Source organism: Eleutherodactylus coqui, chromosome 8 (assembly GCF_035609145.1).
Source record: "Eleutherodactylus coqui strain aEleCoq1 chromosome 8, aEleCoq1.hap1, whole genome shotgun sequence".
Classification (NCBI taxonomy): domain Eukaryota; kingdom Metazoa; phylum Chordata; class Amphibia; order Anura; family Eleutherodactylidae; genus Eleutherodactylus; species Eleutherodactylus coqui.
Window position 1 is genome coordinate 190,766,693 of NC_089844.1, and position 15,680 is coordinate 190,782,372.

At 42.9% G+C, this 15,680-nt stretch overlaps 1 protein-coding gene across 1 annotated transcript in view; it reads left to right on the top strand.

Moving 5' to 3' along the window:
* Positions 1–15,680, top strand: part of DNAH7 (dynein axonemal heavy chain 7) — a 499,785-nt gene that overhangs the window by 156,619 nt on the left and 327,486 nt on the right. Inside the window, exons 17-18 of the mRNA XM_066577151.1 lie at positions 318–1,003; positions 11,636–11,822. Coding sequence (XP_066433248.1) covers positions 318–1,003; positions 11,636–11,822 — 873 coding nt within the window. The remainder of the gene's footprint in view (positions 1–317; positions 1,004–11,635; positions 11,823–15,680) is intronic.

A 15,680-nucleotide genomic window follows, 5' to 3' on the forward strand; every position in this document is an offset into this window, starting at 1 on the left:
TTATTTTTTGTGTGGTCTTTCCCGGCTGCAGTAGTCACCTATCCATTTGTGTGTCTTTATTGCTTTTCATATGTTTGATTCTTTTTGGTATTTATTTCAGTACAATTTTGCGTACAATATTTATCTATATTCTCCAGAGCGCTGCTGTTATTTGCCTGCAGCTCCTTTATTACGCAGCTCATTCGCAGCGCCCACTGTCCCTAGGTTGTCTTGGACCTTCAAGTACCATACAATTAAGTCTAACGCTTTGAAGTTCATTCGTTAGGTAGATTTTGACATTAATAGTTTGACATTTACTGAGATATTTAACATTTCAGGTTGATCAGCTTAACTTGGAGGAGGAAGCCTTCGGCTGGACAGCTTCACAGTATCCACAACGGAAGAAGATCCAAGATTCTCTGAATCCTTATCTCAGACTCTATGAAATTATCGTGGAGTTTAACACCAAGTATACAAGTTGGATGGAAGGTCCTTATACTGCAGTAACGCCTGATCTCGTAGAGCAAGATGTGGGCAATTACTGGAGATTGCTGTACAAGCTGGAGAGGACATTCACTAATTCTCCCAAAGCTCATTCTCTAACACTGGTAATCAAACAGAAAGTTGGGGAATTTAAAGAAATCACCCCTCTCATTCAGATAGTCTGTAATCCAGGGTTACGGGAGAGACACTGGGAGGCCATGTCTGCTGTAGTCGGCTACTCCATCAAGCACCAGGAGGACACCAGTGTTGGCCAGTTCTTAGATATGAAACTCCAGCCCTATTTGGACAAATTTGAAGGCATCAGTGAATCGGCAAGCAAAGAATACTCGCTAGAAAAAGCAATAGAGAAGATGATTTCGGAGTGGGATCAGATGGAGTTCACGTTGCTTCAGTATCGTGAGAGCGGGACCTACATTTTATCATCTGTGGATGACATACAGATGCTGCTAGACGATCACATCGTCAAGACGCAAACTATGAGAGGCTCCCCGTTCATCAAGGCCTTTGAAAATGAAATCAGGTAAAGAGCAATGTTGTGTGTGGCGCCTTATTGTGGGCTCTAATCGGGAGGAAATGTCTAATTCACGGCCATATAACTGGTGCTGGTGTGTTCACGTCTCTACTGTGTGTATATAATATACCGTATATACTCGAGTATTAGCTGAGTCAATAAGTTTTACCACAAAAAATGGTAAAACCTATTGACTCGAGTATAAGACGAGCTACACTTGAGTATATACTAGGTAAAAAGAAAGCAATACTCACCTCCCAGCCGGCGTCTGTGTCCCCGGCGCAACGCTCTCCCCAGCGGTGTGGCAAGCTGCTTGAGAATTGTCCCCACTGTCATCTCCCTGCTCGGCTTTGAATTGCCCCGCTGTCAGAGCTGTGTAAGTAAGCACTGTGATTGGATCGAGCGCCAGCCAATCACAGTCCTGATCTTGCCCCATCGGACTATCACCTGTTTGCTCCCCTGAAAGAAGCCCTAAGAGGATGGAGGATCACGTCTGATGAAGAGGTTGAACCACAGTGGTGTGTCCATGGCTCGCAGCTCAGCCTAAAACATCTTTTAATGAGGGAATATAAACGCGTGTTGGCAGATGGACAAAGTGTAGTGAGAAGCAGGGAGGTTATGGCGAAAAATAATGTATTTGTCTCTTCTGAAAGTCAATTAAAATGAATTTTACAGCCAGAATGCAGAAAATTTTTGACTCACCTTTGTATACTTCTGCTATAGAGGTTATTAATAATAGTGTGCTGTATAAATTACATATTGCACCGTACCAATAAACACTTGTTTTTGGATGATTTGGTTCTTTTTGATGCAGTACAATATTCCTGAATAACCCTGGGCATTATGTAATGGTGGGGATTGTTCGGTTATTGGTGCAGTACAATATACATCTATATATATAAAGCTGAAAGCCCTCACTGACTCACTGACTGACTGACTCGCCAAAAGTTCCCCAACTTCCCGATATCGTAGAAGCATGAATTTTGGCACGAGCATAGATTATCTCCAAAATAGGAAAAGTAATTGGGTCCCAACTCGATTATTCAATTCTAGCGCAAAAGAATTGGCGTCAAAATTTTACGTGCGGAATGTAATTTTTTCACTTTCCGGTGTCATAGAAATGGGAAATTTGGCACGAGCATTGATTACGTCATAAATAGGAAACGCTAATGGGTCCCAACTCGATTATTCAATTCTATGCGCAAAAGAATTAGCGTCGAAATTTTACGTACGGAATGTAATTTCTTCCCTTTCCGGTGTCATAGAAACAGGAAATTTGGCACAAGCATTGATTATGTCATAAATAGGAAAAGCTAATGGGTCCCAACTCAATTATTCAATTCTATGCGCAAAAGAATTAGCGTCGAAATTTTACGTACGGAATGTAATTTCTTCCCTTTCCGGTGTCATAGAAACAGGAAATTTGGCACGAGCATTGATTATGTCATAAATAGGAAAAGTTCATAGGTCCCAACTCGATTATTCAATTCTATGCGCAAAAGAATTGGCGTCAAAATTTTACGTGCGGAATGTAATTTTTTCACTTTCCGGTGTCATAGAAACGGGAAATTTGGCATGAGCATTGATTATGTCATAAATAGGGAAAGCTAATGGGTCCCAACTCGATTATTCAATTCTAGCGCAAAAGTATTGGCGTCGAAATTTTACGTGCGGAATGTAATTTTTTCACTTTCCGGTGTCATAGAAACAGGAAATTTGGCACGAGCATTGATTATGTCATAAATAGGGAAAGCTAATGGGTCCCAACTCGATTATTCAATTCTAGCGCAAAAGTATTGGCGTCGAAATTTTTCGTGCGGAATGTAATTTTTTCACTTTCCGGTGTCATAGAAACGTCAAATTTGGCACGAGCATTGATTATGTCATAAATAGGAAAAGCTAATGGTTTCCAACTCGATTATTCAATTCTAGCGCAAAAGAATTGCGTCAAAATTTTACGTGCGTAATGTAATTTTTTCACTTTCCGGTGTCATAGAAACGTGAAATTTGGCACGAGCATTGATTATGTCGTAAATAGGAAAAGCTAATGGGTCCCAACTCAATTATTCAATTCTATGCGCAAAAGAATTAGCGTCCAAATTTTACGTACGGAATGTCATTTCTTCCCTTTCCGGTGTCATAGAAACAGGAAATTTGGCACGAGCATTGATTATGTCATAAATAGGAAAAGCTAATGGGTCCCAACTCGATTATTCAATTCTAGCGCAAAAGAATTGGCGTCAAAATTTTACGTGCGGAATGTAATTTTTTCACTTTCCGGTGAGATAGAAACGTGAAATTTGGCACAAGCATTGATTATGTCAAAAATAGGAAACGCTAATGGGTCCCAACTCGATTATTCAATTCTAAGCGCAAAAGAATTAGTGTCCAAATTTTATGTATGTAATCTAATTCTCTCACTTCCTGATGTCATTTTATATAAAGGAAATGTCACATGGTTACCTCCCCGTGGTGTTTCCTGGGTAACGCAGAGAACTATGCAATATGGTGAACATATTTTTTTTCCTCAGTATCTCTAAAGTAACCACGACTTCATAAGCTTTTCCGTGTGAACACCAGATAAACACCAGTACCAAATTAACTCGGGCGAAGCCGGGTATATCAGCTAGTTATGTATATATGTATCTGTACAGTATGATATAAGTATGAATACCCCTGGGCATTATGTAATGGTGGGGATTGTTCAGTTATTGGTGCAGTACAATATGTATCTGTACAGTATGATATAAGTATGAATAACCCTGGGCATTATGTAATAGTGGGGATTGTTCAGTTATTGGTGCAGTACAATATTCATTCAGTATATATGTATCTGTACAGTATGATATAAGTATGAATAACCCTGATCATTATGTAATGGTAGGGATTGTTCAGTTATTGGTGCAGTACAATATTCATTCAATATATATGTATCTGTACAGTATGATATAAGTATGAATAACCCTGAGCATTATGTAATGGTGGGGATTGTTCAGTTATTGGTACAGTACAATATTCCTTATGTATATATGTATCTGTACAGTATGATATAAGTATGAATAACCCTGATCATTATGTAATGGTAGGGATTGTTCAGTTATTGGTGCAGTACAATATTCATTCAATATATATGTATCTGTACAGTATGATATAAGTATGAATAACCCTGAGCATTATGTAATGGTGGGGATTGTTCAGTTATTGGTGCAGTACAATATTCCTTATGTATATATGTATCTGTACAGTATGATATAAGTATGAATAACCCTGGGCATTATGTAATGGAGGGGATTGTTCAGTTATTGGTGCAGTACAATATTCATTATGTATATATGTATCTGTACAGTATGATATAAGTATGAATAAACCTGAGAATTATGTAATGGTGGGGATTGTTCAGTTATTGGTACAGTACAATATTCCTTATGTATTTATGTATCTGTACAGTATGATATAAGTATGAATAACCCTGGGCATTATGTAATGGTGGGGATTGTTCAGTTATTGGTGCAGTACAATATACATTATGTATATATGTATCTGTACAGTATGATATAAGTATGAATATCCCTGGGCATTATGTAATGGTGGGGATTGTTCAGTTATTGGTGCAGTACAATATGTATCTGTACAGTATAATATAAGTATGAATAACCCTGAGCATTATGTAATGGTGGGGATTGTTCTGTTATTGGTGCAGTACAATATGTATCTGTACAGTATGATATAAGTATGAATAACCCTGGACATGATGTAATGGTGGGGATTGTTCAGTTATTGGTGCAGTACAATATTCATTCAGTATATATGTATCTGTACAGTATGATATAAGTATGAATAACCCTGGACATGATGTAATGGTGGGGATTGTTCAGTTATTGGTGCAGTACAATATTCATTCAGTATATATGTATCTGTACAGTATGATATAAGTATGAATAACCCTGGACATGATGTAATGGTGGGGATTGTTCAGTTATTGGTGCAGTACAATATTCATTCAGTATATATGTATCTGTACAGTATGATATAAGTATGAATAACCCTGAGCATTATGTAATGGTGGGGATTGTTCAGTTATTGGTGCAGTACAATATTCCTTATGTATATATGTATCTGTACAGTATGATATAAGTATGAATAAGCCTGGGCATTATGTAATGGTGGGGATTGTTCAGTTATTGGTGCAGTACAATATGTATCTGTACAGTATGATATAAGTATGAATAACCCTGGGCATTATGTAATGGTGGGGATTGTTCAGTTATTGATGCCGTACAATATTCCTTATGTATATATGTATCTGTACAGTATGATATAAGTATGAATAACCCTGGGCATTATGTAATGGTGGGGATTGTTCAGTTATTGGTGCAGTACAATATGTATCTGTACAGTATGATATAAGTATGAATAACCCTGGGCATTATGTAATGGTGGGGATTGTTCAGTTATTGGTGCAGTACAATATGTATCTGTACAGTATGGTATAAGTATGAATAACCCTGGGCATTATGTAATGGTAGGGATTGTTCAGTTATTGGTGCAGCACAATATTCATTCAGTATATTTGTATCTGTATAGTATGATATAAGTATGAATATCGCTGGGCATTATGTAATGGTGGGGATTGTTCAGTTATTGGTGCAGTACAATATGTATCTGTACAGTATGATATAAGTATGAATAACCCTGGGCATTATGTAATGGTGGGGATTGTTCAGTTATTGGTGCAGTACAATATGTATCTGTACAGTATGATATAAGTATGAATAACCCTGGGCATTATGTAATGGTGGGGATTGTTCAGTTATTGGTGCAGTACGATATGTATCTGTACAGTATGATATAAGTATGAATAACCCTGGGCATTATGTAATGGTAGGGATTGTTCAGTTATTGGTGCAGTACAATATTCATTCAGTATATTTGTATCTGTATAGTATGATATAAGTATGAATATCGCTGGGCATTATGTAATGGTGGGGATTGTTCAGTTATTGGTGCAGTACAATATGTATCTGTACAGTATGATATAAGTATGAATAACCCTGGGCATTATGTAATGGTGGGGATTGTTCAGTTATTGGTGCAGTACAATATTATTGGTAACCTCTATCACAGTATGTTATTGAAGTCTTGCATCTAGTCATCTGTTGCCCCTGATGAGCTGGTAGTTTGTTATGGCATGTTATTGATTAGGTGGCATATTAGTGTTTTGCGTAATATCTGGGATTTTACCATTATTAGATATGTATTAATTGCTTTGGATTTAATATCTTGCACTCAACATTGTATCATGTTGTGATTTCTTACATCTTATCCGGTTGATATATCATATTGTACTTTACCAGTTTGTACTGTGACACCTGACGGCTCGTATTGTTTATTATCATGTGACTTATACATCAGTCGCTTTGTATTCTACCAGTTACGGACCAGTCTGTCTTTCAATCTCAATCAATCTCTCTCTCTCTCTCTCTCTGTTTCTCTGTCTCATTGCTCTCTCTCTCTCTGTCTCTCTATCACTATCTCTGTCTCTCTATCGTTCTCTCTTTCTGTCTGTAGAAGCTGGGCATTGAAGAGGCAGCAGGATAATGTCCGGCCGCACACTCAAGGGGGTCACAGGAAGCCCTCACAATATTGTCACACTTCTGTGGCTGGCCAGTTGCCAGATTTATCACCAATTGAACCTGTGCCATCTGGGACGCAACGTTCACAGCCTACAAGTTATGTATAATCTATAGACTCAGTTACACCAAATGTGAATCTATATGCTGCAGGATCCATACAGTATCCAAGCTAGAGGCGGTACAACAGGGTACTAGAACCTTCATGTCTGCCTGTATCACATCTTGTATCCAAACTAGAGATGACTCAACAGAAACTAGAACTTCCATACCCGCCTGTATCACATCTTATATCCAAGCTAGAGGCAGTACAACAGGGTACTAATGCCTCCATGCTCACCCATATCACATCTTGTCTCCAAGCTAGAGGTGGCCCAACAGGGTACTAGGGCCTCCATGCCCACCTGTATCACATCTTGTATCCAAGCTAGAGGCGGTACAACAGGGTATTAGAGCCTACATGCCCACCTATATCACATCTTACATCCAATCTAGAGGTGGTACAACAGCGTACTAGAGCCTCCATGCCCATCCGTATCACATCTTGTATCCAAGCTAGAGGCTGCTCATCAGGGTACTAGAGCCCCCATGCCTGCCCGAATCACATCTTATATCCAAGGTAGAGGCAGTACAAGAGGGTACTAGAGCCTCCATGCCTGTCTGTATCAAATCTTATATCCAAGCTAGAGGTGGTACAACGGTGCTAGAGCCTCCATCACCACTGTATCACATCTTGTATCCAAGCTAGAAGCGATGCAAAGGGGTACATGAGCCTCCATGCCTGCCTGCATCAAATCTTAAATCCAATCTTGAGGCGGTGCAACAGGGTACTAGAGCATCCATGTCCGCCTGCATCACATCTTGTATCCAAGCTAGAGGTGGTGCAACACAGTACATGAGTCTCCATACCCACCCGTATCACATCTTGTATCCAATGTAGAGGCAGCACAAGAGGCTACTAGAGCCTCCATGCCCTCTGTCTCACATTTTGTATCCTAGCTAGAGGTGGTACAACCGGGTACTAGAGCCTCCATGCTCCCCGTATCACATTTTGTATCCAAGCTAGAGGCGGTACAACAGGGTACTAGAGCCTCCATGCTCCCCATATCACATCTTGTATCCAAGCTAGAGGAGGTACAACAGGTACTAGAGCCTCCATGCTCCCTGTATCACATCTTGTATCCAAGCTAGAGGCGGTGCAACAGGTACTGGAGCTTTCATGCTCCCCGTATCACATCTTGTATCCAAGCTAAATGCGGTACAACAGGGTACTAGAGCCTCCATGCCGCCCGTATCACATCTTGTATCCAAGCTAGAGGTGGTACAACAGGTACTAGAGCCCCCATGCTCCCCGCATCACATTTTGTATCTGAACTAGAGCCTCCATGCTCCCCGTATCACATCTTGTATCCTAGCTAGAGGTGGTACAACCGGGTACTAGAGCCTCCATGCTCCCCGTATCACATTTTGTATCCAAGCTAGAGGCGGTACAACAGGGTACTAGAGCCTCCATGCTTCCCGTATCACATCTTGTATCCAAGCTAGAGGAGGTACAACAGGTAGTAGAGCCTCCATGCTCCCCGTATCACATCTTGTATCCAAGCTAGAGGAGGTGCAACAGGTACTAGAGCCTCTATGCTCCCCGTATCACATCTTGTATCTAAGCTAGAGGTGGTACAACAGGGTACTAGAGCCTCCATGCTCCCCGTATCACATGTTGTATCCGAACTAGAGGCGGAACAACAGGGTACTAGAGCCTCCATGCTCCCCGTATCACATCTTGTATCCAAGCTAGAGGAGGTACAACAGGTACTAGAGCCTCCATGCTCCCTGTATCACATCCTGTATCCAAGCTAGAGGCGGTGCAACAGGTACTGGAGCTTCCATGCTCCCCATATCACATCTTGTATCCAAGCTAGATGCGGTACAACAGGGTACTAGAGCCTCCATGCCGCCCGTATCACATCTTGTATCCAAGCTAGAGACAGTACAGCAGGGCAGCTAGTTCCTTCATGATCACCCATTTCACATCTTGTATCCAAGCTAGAGCTGGTACAACAAGGTATTAGAGCCTCCATGCCCACCTGTATCACATCTTGTATCCAAGCTAGAGGCAGTAAAACAGGGTACTAGAGCCTTCCATGCTCCCTGTATCACATTTTGTATCCAAGCTAGAGGCGGTACAACAGGATACTAGAGCCTCCATGCTTCTTGTATCACATCTTTTATCCAAGCTAGCGGAGGTACAACAGGGTACTAGAGCCTCCATGCCCTCCCGTATCACATCTTGTATCCAAGCTAGAGGAGGTACAACAGGTATTAGAGCCCCCATGCTCCCCGTATCACATTTTGTATCCGAACTAGAGCCTCCATGCTCCCCGTATCACATCTTGTATCCAAGCTAGAGGCGGTACAACAGGTACTGGAGCCTCCATGCTCCTTGTATCACATCTTGTATCCAAGCTAGAGGCGGTACAACAGGGTACTAGAGCCTCCATGCTCCCTGTATCACATCTTGTATCCAAGCTAGAGGCAGTACAACAGGGTACTAGAGCCTCCATGCCTGCCCCGTCACATCTTGTATCCAAGCTCGAGGCAGTACAACAGGGTACTAGAGCCTCCATGCTCCCCGTATCACATCTTGTATCCAAGCTAGAGGTGGTACAACAGGTACTGGAGCCTCCATGCCTGCCCCGTCACATCTAGTATCTAAGCTCGAGGCAGTACAACAGGGTACTAGAGCCTCCATGCCTCCCGTATCACATCTTGTATCCAAGCTAGCGGTGGTACAACAGGGTACTAGAACATCCATGCCACCCGTATCACATCTTGTATCCACGCTAGAGGTGGTACAACAGGTACTGGAGCCTCCATGCCTGCGCCGTCACATCTAGTATCTAAGCTAGAGGCAGTACAACAGGGTACTAGAGCCTCCATGCCTCCCGTATCACATCTTGTATCCAAGCTACAGGCAGTACAACAGGGTACTAGAGCCTTTATGCCACCCGTATCACATCTTGTATCCACGCAAGACGTGGTACAACAGGGTACTAGAGCCTCCCTACAAGAGGTCAGTTCTCCATAATAAATGTTTCTTTTGCAGTGAAATTGTAATCACTTAGTTATATCAAAGTTACGACTACTAGGCGACTGACAATGAGTGTATGAGTGTGTATGTGATAGATAGATAGACAGACAGACAGATAGATATGAGATAGATATGAGATAGATATGAGATAGAGAGCTATGAGATAGAGAGCTATGAGATAGAGAGCTATGAGATAGAGAGCTATGAGATAGAGAGCTATGAGATAGAGAGCTATGAGATAGAGAGCTATGAGATAGAGAGCTATGCGATAGAGAGATATGCGATAGATATGCGATAGATATGAGATAGATATGAGATAGATAGATATGCGATAGATATAGATAGATATGAGATAGATATAGATATGAGATAAATATAGATATGAGATAGATAGATATGAGATAGATATATAGATAGAGATATCTCTGACTGTCTATCTATTGATTATTTTTTTCAGTACATGATTTCATATTTCCTTCAGTTATATTGTGGAATTCATCGATTTCAATGATACTTTAGTAGAAACAAATGATAAATTACAAGAGGAAATGTTGGCTTGGCCAATGGAGCGGCTGCTACTGTATACCCCAGGGTGGCTGTTAGTTACATTAGTATATGGGAAGTATACTCCTGTCAGCCAATGCCTCTCTTGTGAGGTCAGGATGGATGTTACACTAAGGTCACCTTCATTTTGGTTTTGGTGGCGCCACAGATTTGGCACAGCTTCTTGGATGACGTAGAGCGTCGTCTGGGGCTGTTATGGCACGTGTCAGAAGGGTGGGTCGGCTTTTGTTGTTCAGCCCCTATGACAATCTGAAGGGGGCTTCTAGTGAGAGCAGAGAGTGATGAAGAAGCTCTGCGAGTATTACATCACACTGCTGTAATAATGGGGCACTAGAGAATGCCACCATAACCCAAAGTCCTGCTGTAATAATGGGGCACTAGAGAATGCCACCATAACCCAGAGTCCTGCTGTAATAATGGGGCACTAGAGAATGCCACCATAACCCAGAGTCCTGCTGTAATAATGGGGCACTAGAGAATGCCACCATAACCCAAAGTCCTGCTGTAATAATGGGGCACTAGAGAATGCCACCATAACCCAGAGTCCTGCTCTAATAATGGGGCACTAGAGAATGCCACCATAACCCAAAGTCCTGCTGTAATAATGGGGCACTAGAGAATGCCACCATAACCCAGAGTCCTGCTGTAATAACGGGGCACTAGAGAATGCCACCATAACCCACAGTCCTGCTGTAATAACGGGGTACTAGAGAATGCCACCATAACCTACAGTCCTGCTGTAATAATGGGGCACTAGAGAATGCCACCATAACCCAGAGTCCTGCTGTAATAATGGGGCACTAGAGAATGCCACCATAAGCCAGAGTCCTGCTGTAATAATGGGGCACTAGATAATGCCACCATAACCCAGAGTCCAGCTGTAATAATGGGGCACTAGAGAATGCCACCATAACCCAGAGTCCTGCTGTAATAATGGGGCACTAGAGAATGCCACCATAACCCAGAGTCCTGCTGTAATAACGGGGCACTAGAGAATGCCACCATAACCCAGAGTCTTGCTGTAATAATGGGGCACTAGAGAATGCCACCATAACCCAGAGTCCTGCTGTAATAATGGGGCACTAGAGAATGCCACCATAACCCAGTGTCCTGCTGTAATAATGGGGCACTAGAGAATGCCACCATAACCCAGAGTCCTGCTGTAATAATGGGGCACTAGAGAATGCCACCATAACCCAGAGTCCTGCAGTGTATGCTGGAAGTTGTCTATGTTGTAGTCATCTCTTGTACAATAATGCCCCAGAGGGTTCTATGGGTGACATCATTCATCTTGGTATTACTCCCCTATTACTGTATATCTCCTTTCTGTCCGTTAACCCTGCGCTTTTTTTTTTACAGAGAGTGGGAAAGAAAATTATTGCTTTTGCAAGAGATTCTGGATGAGTGGCTAAAAGTCCAGGCTACATGGTTGTACTTGGAACCCATATTCAGTTCTCCAGATATAATGGCCCAGATGCCAGAAGAAGGAAGGCGCTTCTCAACTGTAGATAAGACCTGGAGAGACCTGATGAAGCTGGTAATGTTGGTAAGTGGCCACAGGAATCATACCTCAGATTATGTGCCAAACTTATATGAGAGTAGGCTACTCCCATCTGAGTAATATAATGTCTCTTATTTGGGTTGACAGCCCTAAAATACCTTTTGACAGCCTTTCACATGGACAGAATATCCCACAACAGTGTTGCAGAATATGCCATTGTAGCGAACCAGGGCTAGAAGGGTTAAGCAGCATGGAATAAGATGGTAGTCACAGAGTATTCTACTGCTCCTCCTGGAAGGTCTAGACGTGGTGCCACTGCAGTGGTAAATTTGGCAGTTCTTATTGAGTGCTGCCCGCAGAGTCTGGAAGGGGTAGGCACCCGTTTTGGACAAAACTAATTAAAAAAAAGGTGGAGAACTGAACAAAACTGGCGCTGGTAGTCCTTGCCTCTGGAGCGTGCAGTATTATACCTCAGTGCAGATGTTGTAGATGGCGTCAATGGTGGGAAGGGACTCCAGGAGTCGGGAGTAAGAGTAAACCAAAACAGTTTTGTTCTTCAAGAGCAGATGAGGCTTTAACTTGACGTCTTGCATACAATTCACGTTGGATGACTTTAGAAGAGACCGTTACAATTGCAGGCATTAAGCACTTCTGCAGTTTCCTAGGGGCCTAATACAGGGAACTATATTTATCCTCTGTGATTTACCTTATAGCTTCGCTCCCTGGTTGGGTTTATCTCTGTCCAACTTGGTTTCTTTTCTGCCTGTGCCTATGTATGACTGACTTAGATCTCCTTCTCCTCTCTGTTACTAAAATGTTCTTGCTCTTGAGTACTCACACTTTAGATGTTCCACTTCCCACTGCACTGGCTTTCTCCTTGTTCCTCCCTGGCCTCTCTCAAGCTTGAGCCTAGCTCTGCACCTAAAAGACTGACTTACCTCTGCCCACTCCTCTTTTTTATACTGCCATATTAGCTTAACCTGTAATGGGGACCTAAGCTACCAATCCTAGGCTCTCTATTCTTCGCTAAGCCTGACTTACCACTCCCCTTACTGTTGCTTGGTGACCTGTGCACCCCATGGGCTGGAGAATATTACCAGAACACATCATTTAGTGAGAAGTATGAACACATGACATCATAACCTCTGACATTACACCTGATTTAACACTGTAGTCACCACAGGAAAGGCTGGAGCACCCGGCTCTGGGGTACTCCACCGGCCGCATATTTCTGTTTTCAGCCGCACTTAAGCAGCACTGCTGATTAGAGCCACCTGATTGGCTCTTCGGCACCACGTGACTACATAGCATGCACGCTGATTGCCTTCAGCAGCCGTGCACTACACACTACAGTTAAGCAGCACGGGTTTAGGGTTAGGTATAGGTTTAGGGTTAGTTTTAGGGTTAGGTATAGGGTTAGGGTTTAGGGTTAGGTTTAGGGTTGGGGTTAGGGTTAGGTTTAGGTAACCCTAACCCTAACCCTGTGCTGCTTAAGTGTAGTGTGTAGTGCACGGCTGCTTAACTGTAGTGTGTAGTGCACACGGCTGCTGAAGGCAATCCGCGTGCACACTGTGTAGTCACGTGGTGCCGAAGAGCCAATCAGGAGGCTCTAATCAGCAGCGCTGCTTAAATGCGGCTGAAAAAAGAAATATGCCCACCGGCCTGCAGAATATTCAGCACTGCTTATGTGGGGATTATGATGTAGAATTGTAAATAACGTAATTCTGCCAGCAGGTCCGCCTCACAATCTGCAGTTAGCCATACCGATTTTGGTGCAGAACTCAGGCACGCTATATCTCACCAGGCCGCTGCGGAATATTCTGTCCTGCGTGAAAGGTCCTTAATGGCACTTACCATCCGGAGTCTCCTCACAGATCCTTCTTGGTGCCCCCACAGACCCCATGCCAAATGGGGACATGCGGCCACACAGATGTTGACTACAGCACAATGTTTAGTCCCATCACACTGGAGGAACCATGATTGGCCCTCAGTGCAGCAAGTAGAGGAATTAGCCAACCAGAGGAGCTGACCACGCGCTCAATATACACACATCTGGGACCCCTGGCTTACTTTCCAACTGTCTAGAATCCCAATTACGGCTCACAACCGGCACCCGCTACATGAGGGTCTTCTGTGCCCTTCTTTGATACTCCCACATATCCACATGATTTAGGTCTGACCTACCAACATCCCACATCCGTACGCCGCAGCGCTTTCTGCTAGCAGGTTAACTGTGTGTATAGATCGCATTTATTTACTTTTATGGGTGAACACCCGCGGACAGATGTCTGCTGCGTATCCTGCGGTGGAAATCTGCGCCTGAATTCCACAGCCATTAGGCTCTATTGAACCTTATAGCCTTCTGCCTGACAATGCTCACATGCGGAATACTACACCGGATTTCCATAGTGGGAAATAAATCGTGGCATGTTCTATTTGCCGCGGATTTACCTCACGGGAGGTCTACATTAATATAGCATTAATGGAGACCGTGGAAATCCACGCGGAATCCCACGGTCACCAGCAGGCACTTTTTGTTTTTAATCGCGGTACTCCCGTGGTGTATCCAGTGACACTTGCGGGCATGAGCCCTTATTGTGTTAACTGCACTGTTATGAGCTTGGTTCTGCAGCTGCGTTTTTTTTTTACTTAGCTTGGTTCTGTGGCTACATCTCTGTACTGAGCTTGGTTCTGGGACTGCAATTATGTGCTGATATTTTCTCTGTGGCTAAATCTATGTACTGAGCTTTGTTTTAAGGCTATATTTTTGTTAGGAGCTTGGATCGTGGGGCTATATTTGTGTACTGAGCTTGGTTCCTGGACCGTATTTATGTTATGAACTTGGTTTTGGTGCTGTATTTATGTTATTAGCTTGTTTCTAGTGCTGTATTTATGTACTGAGCTTGGTTCTGGTGCTGTATTTATGTATTGAGCTTGGATCTGGGGCTTTATTTATGTTGTGAGATAAATTCTGGTACCGTTTCTTTCAATGAGGTGTTCTGGTGCAGGTATGTTTCTGCAAAAACCGAATATGGACAGACTGCTTACCAGTGCAATATAAGATCATTGGGGGCATAAGATGCCATGCAACCTGGGCTGGCACTGATAAGGACACCACACCCTCTCAACTAGATGACATGTAACATAGCTGGATGATGGGACTCAGGGGAGGGATAGAGAGGAGGTGATGACATTACAGTGCCAATAGATACATGGCCGTTCCCTGCAGCGCTCTTACTGTAAACCTCCACAAGATGGCGCTGCCATTCAGCTAAGAAATTAATTTGTTAACGAAAAGAGAATCTGAGCATCAAACAGCGGCGGCGACCCCCCCCCCCCCCCCCCATCCACAGAATGAGCTTCGCTAGCTCCTATTTCCATGATAATGCGGACTAGCTCTTAGCATTTGGGGATGAAAGGTAATGCAAATGTGATCTTTCAAGCGTCTAACCTGCTGGGGTAATTATGAATAATTGCTACTTAAAAATGTGTATTTCCTGTTTGCTAAAATACAAGAGCGGAAAACTTGGTGGGTAATGGCAGAGGAGTTATGTTCTCAAAAGGCGAATACAGAAAACAGCTTTTACAGTAAACAGGCCCTTAAGTAAAGCAATATATACAGTGTGCTGCAATATACAATTCAACCCATGAAACATATCTTCATCCTATGGAAAACTGCAGCCCCAGGATCTAACATGGGATTATCTGTCCAGGATCTAACATGGGATTATCTGTCCAGGATCTAACATGGGATTATCTGTCCAGGATCTAACATGGGATTATCTGTCTCCGACGCCATATAAACTGTGTGATAATCGCACCGATAATAAAGCCCCCCGTATACTTATGGTCTGTAGTTTATGTAGGTGAATATAGAAGGCAATGGGAATTAAACTGTCCCCC